The 14,495-nt window shown below is 41.4% G+C and overlaps 1 protein-coding gene across 1 annotated transcript; it reads left to right on the plus strand.

Moving 5' to 3' along the window:
* Window positions 1-925: 925 nt before the first annotated feature.
* On the plus strand, window positions 926-12,537 carry INIP (INTS3 and NABP interacting protein; the record flags this gene model as incomplete). Its single annotated transcript, XM_080709252.1, has 4 exons — window positions 926-950; window positions 6,755-6,857; window positions 9,715-9,805; window positions 12,442-12,537. The coding sequence occupies 4 exons, from the start codon at window positions 926-928 to the stop codon at window positions 12,535-12,537; spliced, it is 315 nt and encodes a 104-aa protein (XP_080565378.1).
* Between the last annotated feature and the right edge of the window lie 1,958 nt (window positions 12,538-14,495).

A 14,495-nucleotide genomic window follows, 5' to 3' on the forward strand; every position in this document is an offset into this window, starting at 1 on the left:
TTTATTTTGGAACAGGGTTGCAAAGGACCTCACTAAGTAGCTGGGGCTGGCTGCAAACTACAATCCTCCTGTCTCAGCCTCCCAAATGCTGGGATTATAAGCGTGTACTACTATACCTGTTTCCATTTTATATTTTATTTGTTGGTGGTACTGGAGTTCCTGGAAACCTTTCTACATCCGGGCTACACTCCCAGACCTATTTTTTTATATCTTTATTTGGAAACAGGGTCTCTTAAGCCAGCGAGGCTGGCTTCAAACCTGCGAGATCCTCCTGTCTCCGCCTCCCAAGTGCGGGGATTACAAGCGTGCGCCACTACACATGGCTCCATTTTATATTTTAAAATAGGGTCTCACTAAGTTGTGGAGGACCTTACTAAGTAGTTGAGGATGGCCGCAAACCTGTGATCCTCCTGTCTTAGCCTCCAAAGTACTAGGATTATAAGGGTGCACCACGACACCCAACTTTATTTTTATACTTTGAAACAGGACTCACTAAATTGCTGAGAGCCTTGCTAAGTTGTTGAGGCTGGCTATGAACATGCATCTTCCTGTCTCAGCCTCCCAAGTACTGGGATTACAGGTGTGCGTCACAACCTGGCTAGGCTAGCTGTTCTCGACAACTTTTAGTTTGCAATTAAAATGCGGTACAAAATACTGGGGTTCCTGGAAGCCCTTCTACATCCGAGCTACACTCCCAGACCTATTTTATACTTCTTTTTTGAAACAGGATTTCTTAAACCAGCACAGCTGGCTTTGAACCTGGGAGATCCTCCTGTCTCCGCCTCCCAAGTGCGGGGATTACAAGCGTGTGCCACCACGCCCAGCTGTGGTATATTTTATATGCATGTATATTTCTTTTTTTAACAGGTGATTGTAAAGTGCTTATCAATTGCTATTGAACAGAACTGAAACAAAAACTAAGAGGATGGCAACAAACCCTTCAGGACAAGGTAATGCTTACTGGAATTTCTCTTATTAGCAGGAACTTTTCCCACATATACTAGATGTATTCATATTAGAGGAAAGTTGTGTATCAGTTACTGCAATCAGAATTTAAAAATAAGTAGCAAAGTGAAACCCAAATTTGAAGTTGTGTCCAACATTGTATCAGATATACTACATCTTTAATCTCTTTTATCTTCTCTTTTTTTGGTACTGGGGGTTGAACCCAGGGGCATTCTTCCTCTAAGATATGCCTCCAGACTTTTTATTTTATTTTATGTGGTAGTGGGAATTGAGCCAGGAGGGAGTCTACCTTCGAGCTATACCCCCACCCCAATTTTATTTCTCACTAGGTTGATGCGAGTCTTACTACTTGCGCAGGCTGTCCTTGAACCTGCGATCCTATTCTCTCAGCTTCTCAAGTACAGGGATTACAGGTGTGCGCCACCAAGCCTGGCTTGCCTTTAATTTTTATTTTGAAACAGGGTCTCACTAAATTCTGAGGCTGGCTTTGATTCTGCAATCCTCCTGTCTCTGTTTCCCAAGTACTGGGATTATAAGCATGCACCACCTTGCCTGGCTGATCCTGTGGGTTTTTTTTTTTTTTTTTAAATGTTTTGTTTTTTTCTTTTGGTGATACTGGGAATTGAGCCCAGGGGCATTCTACCTCCAAGTTATACCCTCAGCCCTATTTTTTATTTTGAAACAGTGTGGTCTTGCTAAGTTGTAGAGGGCCTCACTAAGTAGCTGAGGGCTGGAGGTATAACTTGAAGAAAGAATGTCTCTGTGTTCCATCCCTAGTAACGCAAGAAAAAAAAAATGGGGTCTAAGTTGCTAAGAGCCTCACTAAATTCCCGAGACTGGCAGTAAACCTGTGATCCTCCTGTCTCAGCCTCTCAAGTACTGGGATTACAAGTGTGCACCACCACGCCAGGCGTGACCCTGTACTTTACTTGTTCCGATTATTCACCTTGTGAGCCTGGCGTGATGGCACAGGTCTGTATTCCCAGTGCTTGGAAGGATGAAGCCAGAGGATCACACAGGTTTGAGACCAGCCTCAACCAGCAACGTAGCAAGACGTTCACAACCTAACAAGACCCTGTCTCAAAACAAAGTAGTGCTGAGGGTGTAGTTCAGAGATAGAATGCCCTTGAGTTCAGTCCCTAGTACCAGCAACAACAACAAAGAAGATTATTCACATTGTGAATAATTTTTTCTACTGCTAATATCTGCATCTTCTTGCTGTTTTACTTGTAATCAAAATCACTCCCCACCCTCTTCAATACTGGGGATTAAACAACCAAGTACATCCCCAGCCCTTTTTAAGTTTATTTTGAGACACAGTCTCACTAAGTTGCCCAGGCTGGCCTTGAATTCGTAATCCTCCTGTTTCAGTCTCCTGGGAAGCTCTGAGTAATCCTCTCAATTTTATGTGATTTGTGTGCTCTATGGACTATTTACTGGTCAACGGTCCCTTATCTTTGACTTTTTTTTATTATCATTAACTTCTTTTTATCATGAAGTTATAAGAATTCAGATTAAAAATCTTTTAAATTAGGTTTGGTCCTTAGCGTGCGCACGCATGCATGCGCGCGCGCACACACACACTAAAATAAATAAATAAATGAATAAATAAATAAATAACTTGAGTCACAATGAAAACAAATGTATTTCAGAAAATATGATGCTAAAAGTCACACAATACAGTCAAAATGAAATTAAAATTTAAATTATCCTTTTGTTCTAATACAAAGAATTGAGATTTATAACTTGCTGGTTATTTTTCTTTTTATCAGCTTCTATAAAAAGTTAACTAGTTTTAGTGTTACTTTTATTGGCTCATAGTCAAATCTACAGTGAAACATCTCCAATATAAAAAGTTAATTTAGAATTAGTCATCTGACTTATTCCTCTTGTCAGCAGTTTTATTGGTGTCATGGAGCTGTTGCTATTAGACACCAGCAGAGGGAGTCCATATCATGTTCTGTATACTAAGCACAATTAAAAATTCTTATTAGAATCTTTTTTTTTTTTTTTTTTTTGCGGGTCTGGGGATGGAACCCAGGGGCATTCTACCTCCGAGCTACATCCCCTGCTCTATTTTTTATTCTTTATTTTGAAACCGGGTCTCACTGAGTTGCAGAGGGCCTCACTAAGTAGCTGAGGCTGTCCGCGAACCACAATCCTCTGGGTCTCAGCCTCCCAAATGCTGGGATTACAAGCGTGTGTCACCACGCCCGGCTAAATCTGTTGTATTTTACTCTTTACATTAAATTATTTGTGTACCAAGACAGGTATGGTGGCACATGCTTGTAATCCTAGTACTTGGGAGGCTGAGACAGGAGGATTGCAGGTTCCAGGACAGCTTCAGCAAGTAGTAAGACGCTAATCAACCTAGTAAGACCCTGTTTCAAATTAGAAATATTAGAAATAGAATAGGGCTGGGGGTGTAGCTTGGAGGTAGAATACCCCTGGGTTCAATCCCTAATACTACACACACACACACACACACACACACACACACACACACACACACACACGTATTTGTGTACCTGAGGCGCAGTGGCACATGCCTGTAATCCTAGTACTTAGAGATCAAGAGAGGAGGATCACAGATTTGAGGTCAGCCACAGCGACTCAGTGAGACCCTGTTTTAAAACAAAAAACAGAAAGGGAAAGGGAAAGGGTTGTAGTTCAGAGGTAGAATTCTCTTGAGTTCAGTCCCTAGTACCAAAAAAAAAAAAAGAAGAAGAAGAAAAAGAATCCTGTAGAAAACTAGGACTTAATGGGTTGAACTATTCATGCTACAGGGTCTTTCTCTAATTACTAAACACAGCCATCTATGAGGCCTTGGGTAGAGACTACCCCCTATAAAAGTTCTTGTGTGCCGGGCGTGGTGGCACACACTTATAATCCCAGCGCTTGGGAGGCTGAGACAGGAGGATCACACAGGTTCGAAGCCAGCCTACTTAGTGAGGCTCTCAGCAACTTAGTGAGACCCTGTTTCCAAAAAAATATAAAATAGATCTGGGAGTATAGCCCAGAGGTAGAAAAGCCCCTGGGTTCCACCCCCAGTACCACACACACACACACACACACACACACACACACACACACACACGCCTGGTTCAGAGGTGGGCGTTGGTGGAGGAGGTGGGTCTCGGCTGTGGCCCTGAGGACTTCACCTGTTCCTGGCCTCCCTTCTCTGTCTCTGCTTCCTGACTGCCTTGGGGGGTCTGAGACAGGAGGATCGCAGGTTCACCGCCAGTCTCAGGAATTTAGTGAGGCTCTCAGCAACTTAGTGAGACCCCCCCCCCTTTTTTTTTTTCCAGTACTGGGGATAGAACCCAGAGGCATTCTTCCTCCAAGCTTTACCTCCAGCCCTATATATATATTTTTTTATTCTTTATTTTGAAACAGGGTCTCATTGAGTTGCAAAGGGCCTCACTAAGTAGTAGCTGAAGCTGTCTGCGAACTGCGATCCTCCTGTCTCAGCCTCCCAAATGTTGGAATTACAAGCGTGTGCCACCATATCCATCGTATGAGACCCTATTTTTAAATAAAAAATAAAAAATAGGCCTGGGAGTGTAGCCTGGAGGTAGATGGCCCCTGGGTTCCATTCCTAGTGCCTTACACACAAATAAATAAATTAATAAAACTGTAAGCCAGTAAACCTTTGGACAGAAAAGGGAAATGGAAGATAACATTCCTAAAATGGATGTAGCACAGTTTTGACCTGAATCTTGACCACAGCCAGTATGCTGATGCTCAGTTTAGAAAAATTTAATTGAAAACACAGTAAATCAACTGCTTCTAGTTTGGGCCAATCTTCGCATAAATGCCATTTGTATGTTCTGCACCAGCTAATTGCTGCCTCTCCCCTCATATCTCCTCCTCTTATTAGTCCTTTATAATCAACATAAAATTCTTAGAATCCCTCACATGGGTACCCTTTAGAAGTGCTAATTCTGCTCTGCTTGTCAGGCATGGGGTGCACACTTATAATCCCAGTACTTGGGAGGCTGAGACAGGAGGATCGTGTTCATGCCCACAACTTAGTGAGCGCCTGTTTCAAAATGAAGAATAAAGAATAGGGCTGGAGGTATAGCACAGAGGTAGAATGCCCTAGGGTTCAATCCCCAGTTCTGCAAAAAACATAAATAAATTACTAAATTAAAATCTTTTTTTCTACAGTTCTGTTTTCTAGTCCTTTAACCTTCTTGTTTCTTCAAGATTAGGGATCAGAAACGCAAATGCCCACCCACAGTACGAACAGTCCGGAGCGTGCCGGCTGAAGGGGACAGCTCGTCTTTGGCTCTAGTGTGTGTTGCCCTGGGTACATGCAGATCCCTTGTTGCCAGATCTTGAGCTTTGTTTCTAGAGAAGCTAGGAATCTGAGAGTTTAGTGTGCAGTCAACAGTGTTTACCTAGCAGTGTTTAATTCAGATTTTTTTTGTTTGTGTGGTACTGGGGATTTAACCCAGAGGAATTTGACCCCTGAGCTATACCCCAAGTCCTATTTTTAAATTTTTTCTTTTTTTGCAGTAGTGGGGGTTGAACCCAAGGCATATTGAACCCAGAGGCATGCTACCACCAAGCTATACCCCCAGTCCTATTTTTATTCTTTATTTTGAAACAGGGTCTTGCTGAGTTGCAGAGTGCCTCGCTACGTGGCTGAGGCTGGCCACGAACTTGTGATCCTCTGGTCTCTGCTTCTCAAGTACTGGGATTACAAACATGGCACTACCATGCCCACCTTAATTCAGATTTAAAAAATATAGCTGGATGCTGTCCCTGGCATAGGACTTTGCAACCTCTGCTCTAGATCTTATGTAAGGTTCACATTAACTATTTGATAAACGATGCGTGTCTTTTATGCCATCACTTATGCTCCATTTCTTTCTCAGTTTTGTTTTTTTAGTTGCAATTCTTTGGGTTATTCCTTGAAAGACTGCATGTCATTTCTGAATGAAAGTAATTGAGAAAAAGTATTATTTTGATCTGAGTATGCCTAATACTTTTTTCTCCATACAAGAAGCGTTTACAAAGAGGCCTCAAATTGAGAACTAAGTAAACTTGCACACCCGGGGATTTGACTGTGTAGGATAAAAACTGGTCCCTGTGCCATTTGGGGCTCCAAAAATTTCATTAGAGAACAAATAAATACTGTAGCCCATATCTTGGCAATTAAAATTACTTAAAACTAGGTCACAAGTCTTCTCTCAACCTGACTCAACCTTCCTCCCTCCCTCTCTCTCTTTCTCTCTCTCTCTCTCTTTCTTTCTTTCTTTTTTTCTTTCTATCTTTTGTGGTACTGGGGATGGAACCCCAGGAACATTGTAGTTTTGAGCTATACCCCCAGCCCTATTTTTTAACCCTTTTATTTTTAATTTTTATTTTATTTTATTTATTTATTTATTTATTTTTCGCGGGTCTAGGGATGTAAACCAGGGGCATTCGATCTCAGGGTTACACCCCCAGACCTATTTTTTATTATTTATTTTGAAACAGGATCTCACTGAGTTGCAAAGGGCCTCGCTAAGTCGCTGAGGCTGTCTGCAAACCGAGATCCTCCAGTCTTAGCCTCCCGAATGCTGGGATTACAAGTGTGCATCACCACGCCCGGCTCAGCCTGACACTTTGATTATGTATTCATATATTATGCCCTTAAAGCCCCTAGGAAATAGGCAGCAGGAGGGAGAGTACTTGTGAGTGCATTGTGGTAGATATTAGGAATTTTGCTTTCAGGTTCTAGATGGTCTAGGTATATAAAATAGATGTAAAATGTTTTTTATTCCCCCCTCCCCTATAGGTTTTCAAAACAAAAATAGAGTTGCAATCTTGGCAGAGCTGGACAAAGAGAAAAGGAAATTACTTATGCAGAACCAGTCTTCAACAAATCATCCTGGAGCTAGGTATGGATTGTGATTTTTGGGTACATTATCATAGTTTTCAAGAGAATATGCTGTTTAACACTCTTTGGAGGTCTCCTATTACTGTTATGATACATTCTACATTTTATAACACTTAATCAATGTCCTAGCTGTGTTAAGAGTCCACTAATTCTATCATAGTGTGTGCCATATTTAATCATAATTACTATTGTGGAAGCTTTTCTTGCTTAATTTTATATTCCTAGTGTTTAGCACAGAATTCAGTGTCTAGAATCTGCTCTAGAATCTGTTAAGTGCCTCTAAGTTTGCTTATTCATAATGGTTCAGCCTATGGGGAACATGGCGAAGGTAATTTCAATTTAATTATTACATAAACAAAAAGGCCTGGTTTTACTCTTGATAAATATTGTATAATTTTTTAAATGGTTTTTAAAAGTAATGTTGAAGCCAGGCATGGTGGTGCATGCTTATAATCCCAGTACTTGGGAGGCTGAGACAGGAGTATCACAGTTTGAGGACAGCCTTAGCTGTAGCCTCAGCTACTTAGGCCCTTTGCAACTCAGTGAGACACTGTTTCAAAATAAAGAATGAAAAATAAGTCTGAGTGTGTAGTTTGGAGGTAGAATGCCCCTGGGTTCCATCCCTAGTACCACACTAAATGAATGAATGAATCAATAAATCAATAAATAAATGTAATGCTGAAAAGCTGAGTGTGGTAGTGCATGCTTGTAATCCTAGTACTTGAGAGATTGACACAGGAGGTGAACAAACAGGTTTGAGGCCAGCCTCAGCAACCTAGTGAGATCCTGTTTCAAGAAAAAAAAAACGGGTTGGAATATATCTCCAGGTAAAATATACCAATCCCCAGTTCCAAAGTAACAACAGTAATAATAATAATAATAATAATGTTAACAAGGATCATGATAGTAGTACCTCAAATCTGTTTGATGGTAGAGGAGCTTAAATTACAAATTAAAAAAAAAAAGGCAGGCGTGGTGGCACACGCTTATAATCCCCAGTACTTGGGAGGCTGACACAGGAGGATTGCAGATTCATGGCTAGCCTCAGCTATTTAGTTAGACCTTGTTTTAAAAATAAAGAATTAAAAAAAATAAGGCTGAGAATATAGCTCAGAGGTAGAATGTCCCTAAGTTTCATCCCCAGTATTGCAAAAAGAAAAAAAAAAAATAGATAATTTGAAATCTCAATAAATAACAGACTTTCTTAATATAAATTAATGTAGACAGTGAGAGAAGGGAAATAAAACACTTTTTTCTGGAAAATATTTTTTTTAACCTCTCAAAAATATATAATGGAAGCTGGATGTGGTGCACACACTTGTAATCCCAGCATTTGGGAGGCTGAGAGAGGTGGATCATGGTTCACGCCAGCCTCAGCTACTAAGTGAGGCCCTTTGCAACTCAGTGAGACCCTGTTTCAAAATAAATACAAAATTTTTTAAAACAGAATATACAATGGAGCCACGCATGGTGTCACATGCCTGGAATCCCAGTACTTGGGAGGCTGAGACAGGAGAACCATGGGTTCTAGGACAGCCTCAGTAAGTAGTGAGACTATCATCAACATAGTGAGACCTTGTTTCCAAATAATAAATAAAATCGGGCTGGTGTGTAACGCTAAGGTGGAATGCCTCCATCATTCAGTACCATGCACACGCACAAAGAAAGAACATGTAGTGGAGAGCTGGGGCTATAGCTCAGCAGCAGAGCTCTTGCCTAGCATGAGCTAGGTCCTGGCTTCAATCCCTAATACCACAAAACAATACAAAGAATATATAATGAGAAGTGGTATTCAGAAGTAAGGACATCAGGAGCTAAGTGGCACAGTATGTGTGCTTAGAGTGCTTGAGGCGTGGGGATGATTCACAGCATTACAGAAGAAGAAAACCAGAGGGAAAGACAGGAGATGTATTGAACGGAATGATGACTATTGTTAATAATGACGTGTATTTAAAGATTGCTAAGAGAGTAGATCTTTAACGTTCTCACTATAAAATATTATCATCAGTATATCCAGGCCTGCTGGTGCACCCTGTAATCCCAGTACTTGGGAGGCTGAGACAGGAGAATTGCAGGTTTGAATCCAGGATAGGCAACTTACCAAGACCTGTTTCAAAATAAAAAAAGTCTGCCGGGCGTGGTGGCGCACTCTTGTAATCCCTGTGCCTGGGAGGCAGAGACAGGAGGATCCCACAGGTTCAAAGCCAGCCTCACTGGATTAAGAGACCCTGTTTCCAAATAAAAATATAAAAAAATAGGTCTGGGAGGGTAGCCCAGAGGTAGAAGGGCTTCCAGGAACCCCAGTACCACCACCAAAAAAATAAATAAAAAGGTCTGAGGTATAGCTTGGAGGTAGAATGCCCCTGGGATAAATCGCCGGTCCAAAAAAAAAAAAAAAAAAAAATCAGTATGTGAAACGATGAATATAATTTTTTTTTTGTGTGTGTGGTATTGGGGGTAGAACTCAGAGGCTTTCTACCTCCAGGCTATACTCCCAGACCTCTTTTCTATTTTATTTGGAAACAGGGTCTCACTAAGTTGCTAAGAGCCTCACTAAGTAGCTGAGGCTGGCTTTGAACCTGTGCGATCCTCCTGTCTCAGCCTCCTAAACGCAGGGATTACAAGTGTGCGCCACCACGCCCGGCTGAAACGATGAATATAGACACAATAATTAGCTTGACTAACCATTTCACAGTATATACAAATATCAAAGCATGACATCAGACACTATAAATATGTAAAATTTTTATGTGTCAAGTATACCTCAATTTAAAAAAAAATCATCTACCACATCAAAAAGAAAAAAATTAAGGATGTCTCTGCCATAAGCAGCCAAGTAACCAAGATTTCCATTTTAGCATCGCACTCTCCAGACCCTCGCTCAATAAGGACTTCCGGGATCATGCCGAGCAGCAGCATATTGCAGCCCAGCAGAAGGCAGCTTTGCAGGTGAGCAAAGCGTAACTGACGTCTCGGCTCGCTGGAGATTTCCCAGGTCTTAGAAGCCAGCACAGTAGAAGGCGGCACAGGAGTTATCTTATATTTCAGTGGAGCAATATCAATAAAAATGTTCTACATGTAATTGCAATGGTTTGCTGATGTTCAATCGTGCCCCAAGGATTTGAAGGACCAATACAGCAGTAATGAGAGCATCTTCCACGGTGTGGACGCGGTCACGATTGAGTCTGTGCTATACCTGCCAAGGGATTGCTTGTGCACAAAAGAGTTTAAGATATTTGGATGAACAGTATGACCTAGAAAATTGAACTGGCTGGTTAATAGTACATCTTATATTTTCAAATTTGTCATGTCATTACATCATTTGATAGTGTTATTGGCTTATTGCTATTGTTTTGACTGTTTTTTTAATGGTCAGCACAACTGGTATGGGAAATGTTTAAAAGCTTAATTTACTATAGGATTAGGACTGTGATGCTCCATCAGTTTAAAAACATATTATTCACAGTAATAAACAGTTTGGGTATTTCATTAATCTCAGATAATTTAAGATTCCCATAGACCTTGGCTGAGACATCAAAATTTTTTTTGAGGGGTGTGTATAATGTAATTGCCTATGCTGTTAAACCCTTAGGATTCCAGAATTGGAAAGGACATTATAAAAATCATCTTTCTTTAGAAGACTTAAAAATAGTCCTTTTTAAAAACCATTATGTCCCATTATCTGACATATAGGACATCTATAAAAATCTTACATTGAAAGCCGGGTGTGGTGACACACGCTTGTAATCCCAGCATTTGGGAGGCGGAGACCAGAGGATCACGGTTCCCAGACGGCTTCAGCTACTTTTTTTTTTTTTTTTTTTTGGTGGAACCCAGGGGCTTTTCTACATCCGGGCTATACTCTCAGACCTATTTTATATTTTATTTGGAAATAGCAGCGGGCTATACTCTCAGACCTATTTTATATTTTATTTGGAAATAGCAGCCTCAGCTACTTAGTGAGGCCCTTTGCAACTCAGTTAGACCCTGTTTCAAAATGAAGAACAAAAAATAGGTCTGGGGGTATAGGTCGGAGGTAGAATGCCCCGGGTTCCATCCCTGGTACCGCAAAAAAAAAAAAAACTTACATTGAGCCATGAATAGATCATTTATGGTCACTTTGAAAATAATATTATGGGCCAGACATGATGACACATGCCTGTAATTCCTGTAGTTAGGAAGCTGAGCCAGGAGGATCACAAGTTCAAGAACAGCCTCAGCAAGTAGTGAGACTCACATCAACCTAGCAAGACCCTGTTTCCAAATAAAATCGGGCCAGGAATGTAGCTCATAGGTAGAATGCCTCTGGGTTCAATCCCCAGCAACACACACACACACACACACACACACACACACACACACACACACACACAGAAAATAATATGGCTTTAGATTATCTATTCTTTTGAAAAATAGGAGAATGTTTAGAGTTCTTGAGAGCCTGGCATGGCGGTATACGCTTGTAATCCCACTACTTGGGAGGCTGAGATGGGAATCTGGGTTTGCAGCCAACCTCAGCTACTTAGGCCCTGTTTCAAAATAAAGAATAAAAAGCTGGGCTTGGTAGTATATGCTTGTAATCCCAGCATTCAGGAGGCTGAGACAGGAGGATCATGGTTCATGGCCAGCCTCAGCTACTTAGTGAGGCCCTCTGCAACTCAGTGAGACCCTGTTTCAAAATAAAGAATAAAAAATAGTGCTGGGGGTTTAGCTTGGAGGTAGAATGCTCTTCGGTTCCATCCCCAGGACTGCAAAAAAAAAAAAAAAATTCGGGCTTGGAGTGTCACTCAGAGGTAGAATGCCTCTGGGTTCGATCCCCAGCACTACAGACACCAGACACACACACACACACACACACACACACACACACACACACACACACACTAGAGTACTTGAAAATATATTCATATAAAAATACTTATAAAGGATATATAATCTCTATATTACTTCTTTTTTTCATTATTTTGAAATAGGGTCTCACAGAGTTGCAAAGGGCTTCAGTAAATAGCTGAGGCTGTCCACAAACCCGCGATCCTCCTGTCTCAGCCTCCCGAATGCTGGGATTACAAGCATGTGCCACCATGCTCGGCTCTACGCTATCATTTCTAACCCATTTTCATGCACCTGTCTCAATTTCATTGGAATATGCACAGAATTGAAAACTTGGAGGCTAATTAATGACAGAGGGAAGTGACTGGTGGTTTAACCACTTATCTTTTTGCCTCTCCTAACTACGATCCTTCTTTCTCATGCTTCTGCTTTGTTGACCAAAAGCAGAGGACTTTGGGGCCTTTTGATGCTAGTTTTCTTCACTACAAGGAACAGGGCAGCTCACTTCTGACTCATCTGTTGACTGAAGAGCATCACGGGGAGAGTGGGGCACCTGAGGAGGGCCTGGTTATTGTATAACGTGGTAATCCGGGTTCTGTGTTCCTGTCGCTCTCCTGTGTGTGTAGACAAAACTAGCAGCAGCAGGACTACTAGTTAAATAAGTTGGATGTCAAGCGTTCAGAAAGCATAAGCTTTCTTCTTCCTTGAAGAGGTGTGACTTTTAATAGTGTGGTGCTTTTCTTTAATCCCCTCAGCATGCTCATGCACACTCATCTGGATACTTCATAACTCAAGACTCTGCGTTTGGGAACCTGATTCTTCCTGTTTTACCGCGTCTTGACCCAGAATGAAGAAAATACCTGGCGAGAGTGACTTTGACATCAAACGCTAAAGCTTCTCTCATTCAGTGCTGTACAAACCGTGACTTTCAGAACTTGGGTGAACTTACATACTTTTTATTTCTTTAAAAGAAAATGTGTAAGTGAAAGCAAAAAGAAAGGAGACCGGGATAACGGACACTTGGGAGCTGTGTCGTCTAGGGAGTTGATTGTGCTGTGTGCGACTGTAACTTTTTTGTGATGCCATTTGATTTTTAAATCAGACTGAATTTCATCCTCACATAAAATCAGCCTCCAGACCCCAACAAGCTGAATTAAGTGTATCATAACCACAGTAGATTTCTTTTAAGAACCAATTATAGTACTGTAAAGAAACAAGGGTGCTTTTTAAAAATGTGAACCGATAGATTTAAATAAGTTACCTTTATATTTGCAGTATCGAAGACTGACGAAGTATCCAGAAATGTTCTTTATGAACTCATAACTAGTTTCCTTATTCTAAATTTTAAAAGGAAATCCAAGATAAAACTAAATTACCAACCAGTCTTAAACATCCTTTAGAAACAAATGCCATTATAAATAATGTAACTAAATGCTATTAAAAACAATTATAAGGAATGTGGTAGCCTTAAAATTTGTAAATACTTTTATTTCGTGTTACTACATAAATGGTGTGCTTGTGTGGTTTAATTGCCCGATTTTTATCTAATTAAAAATTTAAGCCAGGCATGGTGGTAATCCCAGTACTTGGGAGGCTGAGACAGGAGGATCACAGGTTCATGGCCAGCCTCGGCTATACTTAGTGAGGCCCTCCGCAACACAGTGAAACCTGTTTCAAAATAAAGAATAAAAAATAGGGCTGGGGGTATAGCTCAGAGGTAGAATGCCCCTGGGATCAATCCCCAGAACCGCAAGGGGAAAAAACTTAAAATTATGCAAGTTGAGCGCTTTTTTATACCACTTTAAGTAGCAGGGAGTTAGGCTAAACATGCTGTTCAACACGACCCATCTTTAATAGAATCTAAGATCCTTACTTATTTTACGGGTTACTGGGGATTGAATTCAGGGAAATCCTACTGCCAAGCTATATCCCCAGCTCTTATATTTTTGAAACAGGGTCTTAATGAATTGCTGAGGCTGACCTTGAACCTGGAGTCCTGTCTCAGCCTCCCAAGTACTGGGTTTATAGGCATATGCCACCATGCCTGGCTAGGGGTATTTATTTAAATGTGTAGTCCGGCTGGACATGGTGGCACACTCCTGTAATCGCATAGGCTGGGGGATTTTAGAAGTCTGAGATAGGAGGATTGCAAGTTTGAGACCAGCCTTGGTACTTAGGGAGACTCTCCAATCTAGTGAGACCCTGTTTCAAAACATAATAAAAGGGCTGAGGGTATAGCTCAGAGGTAGAATGTTCTTGGGTTCAAACCCCAGCACCAAAAATAAATAAGTAAATAAATAAATAGGATCTGATTCAAAGCAAAGCCTTGTTACTTAGAAATTCCACATGGAGTTAATAATACCTCCTCTGTCAGGTACCGTCCTGTAGAGGAGGGGAAGATGAGTGAGCTCTGTTTGCAGGTGGTCCCGGTGCAGAGGAGCTCCCCAGGTTCACCACTGGTCACGAAATGAGCCAGCAGTGGTGGCCAAGCGTGTCCTGCATTATGCTGCGGTCTGGCCAGGCTCAGACGTTCCTGTGGTTGTACCTGGCCAAGGAGTGTAAAGCTGCTCCAGTGAAAAGCAGGCGAGCACATCAGAGGGAAATGGGAGCCAAGCCAGGTGCGAGGAGACAGCAGCAGAGGCACCCCGTCTGTAGAACAGGAGTGGCACAGTCTTACTCATTCCTGAGTCGAGAAGCAGACTTAATAGCTTAATGGAGTGTGACCACCAATTTTTGTTTTCTGGGTTTTTTTGGTAGGGGGCATCTATTGGGGATTGAACCCAAGGGTGTCCTATCTCTGAGATATACC

The sequence above is a fragment of the Muscardinus avellanarius genome (genome assembly GCF_963383645.1).
Source record: "Muscardinus avellanarius genome assembly, chromosome: 13".
In the NCBI taxonomy this organism is placed as follows: domain Eukaryota; kingdom Metazoa; phylum Chordata; class Mammalia; order Rodentia; family Gliridae; genus Muscardinus; species Muscardinus avellanarius.